Below are 11,229 nucleotides of genomic sequence, written 5' to 3' on the forward strand. Positions count from 1 at the left end.
TAGGGTGTTCCCCTGTCCTTTTCCCCATCCCAGCCAAGGTGGCCTAGAAGGCTGTAGAAGGGGGCTGTGGGTTGTTTATTGAGGGTGGGAGAGGGGCACTTCCCAGTCTCTGAGCGTCCCCTTGGGTCACCTCCCTGACCTCTCCACACTCCCCCCCATCCCTAAGCACCCAACAGGTCCCACCCCCTACCAGAGAGACTCTGTGTGACCTCCGGTCTCTGATGAGGTAATACAGGTGAGTTTTTAAAGAAAAGCAGGGCAGTCTCTGCACCCCTCCTCTTTCTTTGGGTCTCTGTCCCCCTCCCTCTCTCTGGATCTCTGACCTCTCCTCTCTGGTTGCCTCCCCAGCTCCTGTGGATCTCTGTCCTCCCCCTCCCCCCAGGGGTCTCTGACCCCCTCCCAGGTCACTGCTCTCCTACTCTCCCTCCTCCCCTTGGGTGTCCTCTCTCCAGGCCTTCACCCCACTCTCCATGTGTCTCCTCCTCTTCAGGTCTCCGTGCTGGGTCCCAGACTCTGCCTTGTGTCTGTCACTGTGAGGGGGTCTGTCTCCATTTCTGTCTCCAGATGTGTCTCCATCTCAGAGGGAAGGGACCACCTACAGATTCTATGGGTTTTGACCTTTATCAAACTTATCCCACCATCTGTACCTTCTTCCGTCACTCTGTATAAAAAGGGGGTTGGATTAAATCAGGGCTTTTCAAACTGAATTTCTTGGCTGCATTCTGAGTTGCTAAGAAGGACTCCACAGGTATGTGTCCCTCAAACCAGGTCCCCTCTGAGGTGCCACACTACATCGAAGTGAGTGCATCTAAGTAAGGTTTCATTTGACCCTAAAACAGGTCATTTGACCCAAGAGCTAAAAATAACAACAACACTCTGTAAACCACTGGCTTTAATAAATTAATACAAGTAAAGTACTTTGGATGATGCTTTGGCACATAGGAAGCCCTATATGTGTTAGTGATTGAAGCATCCTTCCCCCCCTCCTCCAAATGCCCTTTTAGTACTGAAAGCCCTCTGAAAATGTTTGGCCTCCTGCCCTTGGGTCCCACCCTCCCCTCTGAGCCTCGGTTTCATTGTTTGTGAGAAATGAGGCTGGAGGATATCAGCAGGCTGATGGGACAGGGTCAGGCATCCCGCCATAAATCCTAGCTCCTGGGGATGTGCCACGGGACCCTGGGAAGCCACTCCCGTGCCCTAAGACTCTGATTTCTTCCCTGGAAAATAGAGTGGGCTCCCCAGTTTGTCTGACATCCTTCATGAGCTGTGGGAGGATAGGGTGGTGTGCCCTGATTTGGGATCTCTTTGTAATTCCGTGGAAGAGATACTTCGTGTATCTCTTGGGTTCAGAGGCACTGACTTTTTCTGCCTATTCTTTTATTGGTTATCTTTCTCGGGGGCACTCTGGTATGGCTCCAACTCTGATGTCTGTCCCTCTCTGGGTGCCTGACACACACCCCCATCTCCATCTCCCATCTTGGTCTCTGTCTCCCTTTCTCTTTGGAGTTTCCGACCCCCTTCCTCTGGGTCTCTATCTCCCCATCTCTCTGGGTCTTTGTCTTTGTCTCCTTCTCCCTAAATCTCTCATCCTCCCTCTTTGGGTCTTTGTTCCCTCTTCTCTGGGTTTCTGTCTCTTTCTTTCTCTGAGTCTTTATCACTCCCCAGGTCTCTGTCCCCTCATTTGAGTTTCTGCCCCCCCCCATCATGCCTGTACAAAGTACTGTTTCTCCCCCTTTTTCCTTCCCTTGTGGCTCTGATCTCCATGGTTGGAAGCAAAACTGTAGGGGAGGACAGATAGAGAGGGTGTGAATGGCAAAATGAAGCAGGTGTGGAGTAAATGGAAGGAGTGTCTACATCTTCCTAGCTCATCCGGAGGCCCTCTGCATGAAAAACTGATTCAAGGAATCCAGCACCCAGCCCTGCCCCTTATAGTAAGTGACGCTGGGCAAGTTAGTTCAGTTTGTCTCGCAGAGTCCATAACACCACACTTGCTCCCTGATACATGATTCCTCCCCAGTGTTGTTATTCTTGGGTCCTGGTGCTACCACTAAATGCAAAACAAACCAACATGGCCCTATGGAGCCCATACGCACAATCCAACTCAACCTAACATTCCTACAGGACTCACAACGACACAACTTGGGATAACTCACCTCAGCATGGCCCTACATGACTCACATGGTTATACAATTCAATATGATTCATCTCAGTGTAGCCCCCAAAACTTCTAGCTACATTACTCTACACAATTCAACCCAACGGAACCCCGAAAGACTCATGCCATCATACATTCCAACCCAACTTAACCTAACGTGACCTAGAAAGCTCACATTCAATCACTTGACTCTTCGTATTTCTACGTGACTCACAAGTTCACAGAACCTAAAATAACATAGCCCTAGAAGCATCACAAAGCCACAAAATTTCCAACATGTCTCAACTCAACTCCTCAACACCATGCATGAACACGCACTCAGTCCCAACAGTGCCATGGGTGACCACATAACTTGATCCAAAATGGCCCTAGGGGACTTATAAAACCACAGAATCCTGCACAGTGCAATTGGACAAGACTCACCCAGACTCAACAACACAGCCCAACCCAATGAGGACCTAAAAAACAAAACTATGTGATCAAATCTATCTCCACACTTAACCGCCAAAGGCTCCATAAGTCTCGCGCAACCCAATGCAGTACAAACCAGTGGAGCCTCCCCATCAACTCATTATAACTCATTGCCATTCACCGTCGCTTAAGGAAGCATCCACGGGAGCTACCAAACCACAACTCAAGACCCAACAAGACTCAGTGTTCCCCAACTCATGACCACTTAACCTAGTTCTTCCTAAACCCAACCCCCTCCCCCTAACCTTCCCTTCTACCCCTCCCTCCCTCCCTCCAAGGAAACGTGAGGTCCTGCAGACCTCAACTGTCCCTCACACTTCGGTGACCATGTGTTTCCCAGGGGGTGCCCAGAGAGGAGGTGGTAGCTCAGGCATCTCTCCATCCATCAACCCCCCATTGACCTTGCCCTCCAGTGGGCCACAGGGCTGCGTGTCCACGTGGCTGAACATCCCGGCCTCTTCGCCCTCTGTCTCCCGGTGGTAAAAGTAGCTGAAGTTGGAGACAATGACCGGCACAGGCAGGGAAATGGTCAGCACTCCAGCGATGGCACACAGAGAGCCCACTATTTTGCCACCCACAGTGACGGGTGCCATGTCTCCATAGCCAACTGTGGTCATGGTGACCACCGCCCACCAAAAGGACTCAGGGATGCTGGTGAAATGGGAGTCTTCCCGGTCAACCTCAGCAAAGTAGACTGCGCTGGAGAAGAGGACCACACCGATGAAGAGGAAGAAGATGAGGAGACCCAGCTCACGCATGGAGGCCCGTAGGGTCTGGCCCAGGATCTGCAGGCCCTTTGAGTGCCGGGACAGCTTGAAGATTCGGAAGACGCGCACCAGTCGGATGACTCGCAGGATGGCCAGTGACATGGCCGGCTGGCCCACACCCCGCTGCCTGGCTAGCTCGGTGCCTAGCGCCACAAAGTAGGGTAGGATGGCCACAAAATCGATGAGGTTCATCACGTTCTTGAAAAAGATCGCCTTGCTCGGGCAGGTCGCCAGGCGCACCAGTAGCTCAAAGGAGAACCAACAGATACACAATGTCTCCACCACAAAGAACGGGTCATCGAAGGGCATGCGAGACAGGGGTCCAGGCACTGGGCTGGAGCCATTCAGCCGAGCGGGGAACTGCAGGGAGGAAGGGGTTCAGAGAGGACCACACCAGGGCTGGGACACACTGGAACAGCCATATTTACGGTTTAATTGTCCAACTACTTCTGTACAAATTGGTCAGCAGTCATTGTCCCCAGGCCTCCAGTGACCCAGCTGTCCTAGATTCCTTTCCAGAACCCTAGGAATCATGCGTGCACGGCTGACTTTACCGTCCCTGATCCTTCACTGGTGGGGCCTCCTGAAATGGTGCCCAAGTGAGGCTCCATTTCTTCTTTCCCAAAGTTCCACCCCCAGCTTTGATTTTCCAGAAGGGGAGGGTCACCACCCAGGTCCCACTTCCTTGTGCACTGCCCTCCCTAACCAACCCCAGTCCAGACTACAATAGACCTCCTTTGTACACCAAACTCTGGGGCCCCTGCTCTCATGGCCCTCAGCCTGACTTTATTTGAGACGGATTCCTCCTACCTCGGCCCTCTGTCTCCAGCTCCCTCAAGCTCCACTCCCACCACCTCCAGCCCATCCTTCTATTGGTTACTGCCAGCCGCACAGACACCTGATTTTTCAGTCTCTCAGCCCTCAGCTTCATTTCTTAACGTACCGGTCTTCCTGCCCTCCCGCCCTCCGCAAGCCATTTTCTCACCTGTCTCAACCCCGCCCTGTGATAGGGAGGTCCTCCTAGTCAAATCCTCAGGCCCCGCCCCCAGCCCGCCTTTGGTAGATTCCCCCCGGTCAGGCCCTGTGCCTGGGTGGCCCACCACTCGAGCTCCTTGCCCCACCTATGATTGGCCTGTCTCCCAACAAGCCCCTCAATGCCCCGCCCACCTACAGCCGGGCCCCTCCTTCCTGAGAGGCCTCGCCTCCCAGCGCCCCCGCTCGGCTCCTCCCGAGCCCCGCCTCTCTCCACCCAGGCCCCGCCCCCTCACCGGGCCAGCAGCCGCTACCGCAGCGAGCCCCGGGTTGAAGCGGTCGTCGCGGAAATCGGGCAGCGTCTCAAGGCAGAAGACGACGATGGAGACGAGGATGACGAGCACGGAGACGACGGCGAGCACGCGCGCGGCCTGCGAACTCTCGGGGAACTCGAAGAGCAGCCAGAGCTGGCGCGCGAAGGCGCGGCGGGGCAGGGGGCGCTCGGGCGGCATGGGGCAGCCCTCGTCCTCGCGCAGGCGCGCCAGCGCCGCCGTGCCCAGCCCGTAAAAGGCCACCTCCTCCAGGAAGACGTCGAGCGGCACGTGCGCCGGCCGCCGCAGCCGCCCGCCGGACTGGTAGTAGTAGAGCACGGCGTCGAAGCTGGGCCGGTGCCGGTCAAAGAAGTACTCGCGGCGCGCGCCGTCGTAGAAGCGGCCGCGGCGCGCCGGGTCCCCTAGCAGCGTGTCCGGGAAGCGGCCGAGGGTGCGCGCCCGCGTCTCGAAACGCAGCCCGGCCACGTTGAGCACCACCCGCTCGCAGCAGCCGCACGGCGGCGGGCACCGCGGCTCCATGGCGCGCGCAGCCCCGGCGACCCGCGGACGGACGTGTGGCCCCGACGCCCGACCCGGCCCGGCCCGGCCCGGCCCGGCCCCGCCTCGGCCGCCGCCGCCGCCGCCGCCCCAGCCTGGTGTCCGGTGTCCACGCGTAAAAATAGCCCGGCCGTCCGGCCAGGGCGCGGGGGAGGGGGCGCCTGACCCCAGCGGGGCAGAGGGCGGCCGCGCGCCCTCTGCCGGGGTGCCCGCCCTTTCCCCCCAGCCGCAGTTTCCCGCCCCCCATCCCGCTCTCGGGTCCCCTTTCCCTCTGTCCCTCGTCTTTCCGGGTTTCCGTGTGTGCGTCTCCCGTCTCTTTCTTAAGAATATCCGAGCCCCTCTGTTGGAGTCACAAACTTCCACGTCTGTCTTTCTCGTTATCTTGTAGGTCTCTGCGGCTGGCTATGTCTTCGTTCTGAGTCTCTCTCAAGGGCTGTATCTCTGGGTATCTCTATGGGTCAGTTATCTCTGAGTTTTGCGATTCTAGAGGACTCTGTATTGGGGGGTCTGTGTCAGTTGTCTGTGTCTTGGTCTCTCTGGATCTCCGTCTTTGACTCTTGTTTCTTAGGGGCGTGTCTCCGTTTATCTCTGTTTCCCTTGGTCTCTGTCTCTCCCCTCTGTCGGGATCTCTTCTCATCTCTCAGCCCTCTATGCTCTGTCCCTGGGTTTCCCTGGGGCTCCCCTTTGGGTCTCTTTCTCTGTATTCCTGAAGTATTGCAAGTTTCAGTCTCAGGGCCTCCGGAGGACTCAGGGTCTCTGGAGTCATATCTCTGAATCTCTTTTTGACTCTAACTGTAGGGGGGCTCTGCCATTGCCCTGGTGGTCGCCCCGTCCTGGAGACGCTCCCGCAGCTGCAAGCCATGATCATGTGCGCCCCACACCCCGTTCCTTCGCCAAGGTCTCCACCTGTATTCTCGGTCAGGCGTTCGGAGACCCAGTGAAGCCTGAGCTGTATGTAGTGCAGAAGGAGGCCGGGCCTGCCAGGAACAGGTGGGGGGTGGGCTGGGGAGATGACGCAGGGTCACTCGCAGGGACCAAAGGACAGACAGACGATGGCCTTCCAGCCACCGGTGTCCTATGACACCGCGTAAAAATAGCCCCATCTGATGGGCTTGGGGGGAAGTAGTGGGGATTGGTTACCGGGACTCAAGGGAATGGGGGTCCCGAGCGCCCTCTGCTGGGCAAGTGCGGAGAAACACGAAGGTTATGACTAGGAGTCTCTTCTGTCTGCAAAGCTGTGTCACCACCCTCTGGATTTCTGGGTCTCTCTCTCTGGGTCTCTGTCCTCCCTTTCTCTGTGTCTATATTTCTGTCATTCTCAGAGACCACAGAGAGATCCCTCTCTTTGTAGGTCTCTGAACTCTCTATGAACTGGTCCCTTCTTCCTGCAGCCCTTTCTTACACCCTCCTACCTACAATGGGTGCTCTCCTTGCCGTTTCCAGACCATTCTTCCACCCTCAGCTTCTCTGACTTTTTTTTTCTTAAAGTAAGCTCTATGCCCAATGTGGGGCTTGAACTCACAACCCAGAGATCAAGAGTCCCATGCTCTACCGAGCCAGCCGGGTGCCCCCTCCCTCAGCTCCTTTGAAGCTCAAGCTATCCCTGGACACTTCCCATCCTTCCCTACTGAACTTATCCCTTTCTCTCTGGCTACTGCTGCTCTTTCATGGAAGATTTTAGATCCTGGTTCCCTGTCCCTCATTCTAAAGCTACTGTCCTTCACCCTTAGTGATTTCAATATCCCCACAGAAGATCCTACTAAAACCTGGCTTGTAACCGGCTTGTCTTTTCCAAAAAGGAACCCATTTCTTGTCCTACAAGATAATCCTGAATCTTGCCACTCCCTATCTCACGGAGACCATGTCCCCAGGTTTTGGTGACTCCCTCAACTAACTGACCACCTCGGAAGGAACACCGTGTGATTTCCGAGGTTGGGTCATGAAACACAACTTTCGGCCCCACTCTTTTCCTTGGGATCCTTGCACAGGCCAGATGATGAGGTCTATGGGGAGAGGACCCTAGGTTACTGGCCCTCGGCCCTGGCTAAACTCACAGCTGATCTCCAGCATCAGGCTTCTGAGTGAGCCATTGGAAGAAGCAGATCCTCCTACCCCATCGGAAGCATCCTGCTGATGGTCCGGGAGCAGACATAAACCCTCCCGCGGGCCCCCTCCAATCCCTGCCCACATTGCAGATGCGGGACCGAAATAAGTTACCTTTGTTGTTTTCAGCCATGCGTTGTTACAAACACTGTGGCAGCAGATAACCCAAACATGGCCTCTTGGTACTCCAAGCCCGTCATTTCTATCGATCTTGCTCACTGCCCTACCCCAGCCATCTTCCTTTTTTTTTCTTTCTCCCTTTCTTTCTTTCTTTCTTTCTTTCTTTCTTTCTTTCTTTCTTTCTTTCGAGGTTTTATCAAGCTACAGTTCACATTACTGTACAATTCACCCCTTTAACCTGTATGACACAGCAGGCTTTTCATGTATTCCTAAGAGTTGTGCACCCATCACAATCAACCCGAGGACATTTTTGTTAACCCGCAAAGAAACTCTGCACCCCTGATCTGTCACCCAATCGTACCACCCGCTTTCATGGTCATAGCTTTGTCCTTGTCATTACCAGTAATGACATTTCCTCCGAACTTTGTTTTTATCATCGCGTGCCCTCCGTTTTCTCATCAACGGCACTGAAAAACCTTCAAGCCTGCCTGCCGGCACAGACAATGCATTGATCCTGTTACCTTTTCATTCCTTCCGGCTCCCCCCACCTTGTCCTCCCTTCCCTCTTTCCCCTGCTTCCACTAGTCCACGGGCCACCAATAAAATCCCTCACTGTCCTGTTTCTTTTTTTTTTTCCTTAAGATTTTATTGATTTGAGAGAGAGAGTGAGCGCGCGCACACGAGTGGGGTGAGGAGCAGAGGGAGAAGCAGACTCCCCACTGAGCACAGAGCCCAACGCGGGCTCGATCCCAGGACTCTGGGATCATTACCTGAGCTGAAGGCAGACACTTAAACAACTGAGCCACCCAGGCGCCCAGCTTTCCCGTTTCTTAAACTCCCTTGACTGTGACCCCCTCCAGGGCACTGCTGTAGTCAAACTCTAACCCTGGTAAATCCTTCTGTCATCTACTCTGTGCCTCCCCGCGGGGGTGAGGGAGCATAAGGGGGGCTGGACCCTACATCCCAGCCCTGCCTGCTACCCTGCTACATGTCCCTCATCAGTGTACCTTCTGCCTTCCCAAGATGGCTGTTACCCATCTTCGATCTCCTTAAATCCCCCACAGCACCCTGGCCCCCTCACCTTCAGTCAGCTGATCACCTCACTCCAAATTACACTGAAAACCTACAAGCTACCGGAATGCCTAAAGATGTCTACCCCCTAATTCTGGGGACCTTTGAATTTATTACCTTATATGGCAAAAGGGACTTCATTAAATCAAATGAAGGCTCTTGAGTCGGGGAGATTTTCCTGGATGATCTGGGTGGGCCCAATGTAATCATAACGGTCTTTATAAGAGGAGGGTGGGAAGGTCAGATTCATAGAAGATGTGAGGATAGAAGTAGATAGAGGTCACGGAGAAGAGAAGATTCTACAATGCAAAGTTTAAAGATGGAGGAGGAAGGGAGGGGTTCCCGGCTGGCTTAGGCAGTGGAGTGTGCGACTCTTGATCTCGGGGTTGTGAGTTCGAGCCCCTGGTTGGGTGTAGAGAGGACTTAAAAATGAAATCTTTTAAAAAAGATTTTATTTATTTGACAGAGAGGGAGCACAAGCAGGGGGAGCGGCAGAGGGAGAGGGAGAAGCAGGCTCCCTGCTGAGTAGGGAGCCCGATGTGGGGCTGGATCCCAAGACCCCGGATCATGACCCCAGCCGAAGGCAGACGCTTAACCAACTGAGCACCCAGGCGTCCCTAGTGAAGCCATAATTTTGAATGTATCCAGTTCATATACTTAGCAAGGTCACAAGCTGATTTATATGATGTGGCTTTCTAGACAATCATCTCAAAAATATTTATTGAAATGGAGCCACTGTTCTTTATGGTTCCATAATTTCGATCAAATAACAAATAAGCAATTATTTTCACAGGAGAACATTTTAAAAAGAAAATTTTCTGGGCACCTGGGTGGCTCAGTCAGTTAAGCATCTGCCTTCGGCTCAGGTCATGGACTTGGGATCGAGCTCCTCTTTAGGCTCCCTGCTCAACGAGGAGTCTGCTTCTCCCTCTCCCCTTGCCCCTCCCTCCCGCTCGTGCTCTCTCGCTCTCTCTCAAATAAATAAAATCTTAAAAAAAGTAAAAATAAATAAGAAAACTTTTTTCTACCCTTAATAAATACAGGAGAGCTTGAATCTGCAAGTCAGAGCTAGAGAGTTGGAGCTATGCCACGTTGGAATAGATGCTTTCGAGACGAACATATAGATAAGATAGTAAAGAAAGATGTTGATGAGTTTCTTTCTTTTTAACGACATTTTCTAACTCAAGTTATTGGCAAAGAGTTCTGGCATCAGTTAATGGCAGCAACACCGCGGCGAGCATCTGCATTGTGCAGAGAGGTAGACTGGGGTTAATCCTTGGATTTAATAACAAGCTAATGTTAAAATCTTCTTTTTCTTTTTTTTTTAAAGATTTTATTTATTTATTTGACAGAGATAGAGACAGCCAGCGAGAGAGGGAACACAAGCAGGGGGAGTGGGAGAGGAAGAAGCAGGCTCATAGCAGAGGAGCCTGATGTGGGGCTCGATCCCACAACGCCAGGATCACGCCCTGAGCCGAAGGCAGACGCTTAACCTCTGTGCCACCCAGGCGCCCCTAAAATCTTCTTTAAACTTGGCATTGGGAACTAATTTCTGACTTACAGAAAAGTTGCAAACATAGCACAGAGTTCCCACATATCCTTCACCTAGCTTCTGCAAAAATCTTCTTCTTCCATAACCATAGTAATTTGTTAGGAACTTAACATTGATATGATACTACTAACCAATAATTCCACAAACTTCACTTGAATTTCACCAATATTCCACGACTGCTCTTTTTCCGGTTCATCATCTAATCCAGGATCCCACGTTGCATTTATTTGTCTCCTTAATTTCCTCTAGGAGTTTTTTGTTTTGTTTCCTTTTTTTTTTTTTAAAGCAAGCTCTGTACCTAAGGTGGGGTTTGAACTCACAACCCGAAGATCAAGAATCTCATGCTCCAGTAACTGAGCCAGCCAGGCACCCCCCTCTAGGAGTTTTTTTTTTTTTTTTAAGATTTTATTTATTTATTTGACAGAGAGAGAGAGACAGCCAGTGAGAGAGGGAACACAAGCAGGGGGAGTGGGAGAGGAAGAAGCAGGCTCATAGCGCAGGAGCCTGACATGGGGCTCGATCCCATAACACCGGTATCATGCCCTGAGCCAAAGGCAGATGCTTAAGGAATGCACCACCCAGCCGCCCCTCTAGGAGTTATTTTTTTTTTTTTTAAAGATTTTATTTATTTATTCAACAGAGATAGAGACAGCCAGCGAGAGAGAACACAAGCAGGGGGAGTGGGAGAGGAAGAAGCAGGCTCATAGCGGAAGAGCCTGATGTGGGGCTCGATCCCGGATCTCCGGGATCACGCCCTGAGCCAAAGGCAGGCGCCCAACCGCTGTGCCACCCAGGCGCCCCAGGAGTTATTTTTTTTTTAAGATTTACTTATTTATTTGAGAGAGAGAGAGAGTGAGCAGAGGGGAGGGGCAGAGAGGGAGGGAGAGAAAGAGGGAAAGAATTCCAAGCAGACTCTGCACTGAGTGGGGAGCCTGCTATGGGGCTCGATCCCATGACCTGAGATCATGACCTGAGCCCAAACTAAGAGTTGGATGCTCGACTGACTGAGCCACCCAGGTGTCCCTTGGAGTTATTTGTAACTTCCCTCATTTCCGTACACTAATTCCACTCCTATAGTGACTGGGTGAGCTCCATCTTCACACTACATCCCTAATCCCAACACTCCTTTCCACCCCACTGCTACCATCT

General features: G+C 52.8%; 1 protein-coding gene across 1 annotated transcript; it reads right to left on the reverse strand.

The window, feature by feature from the left end:
* Positions 1–2,898: 2,898 nt before the first annotated feature.
* KCNA7 (potassium voltage-gated channel subfamily A member 7) lies at positions 2,899–5,494 on the reverse strand. Its single transcript, XM_045772215.2, has 2 exons — positions 4,662–5,494; positions 2,899–3,753 (listed from the first exon to the last, which is right to left on the reverse strand). The coding sequence occupies exons 1-2, from the start codon at positions 5,214–5,216 to the stop codon at positions 2,938–2,940; spliced, it is 1,371 nt and encodes a 456-aa protein (XP_045628171.1). The 5' UTR covers positions 5,217–5,494; the 3' UTR covers positions 2,899–2,937.
* Between the last annotated feature and the right edge of the window lie 5,735 nt (positions 5,495–11,229).

Source organism: Ursus americanus, chromosome 21 (genome assembly GCF_024610735.1).
Source record: "Ursus americanus isolate L20-20 chromosome 21, mUrsAme1.1.p, whole genome shotgun sequence".
Lineage (NCBI taxonomy): Eukaryota > Metazoa > Chordata > Mammalia > Carnivora > Ursidae > Ursus > Ursus americanus.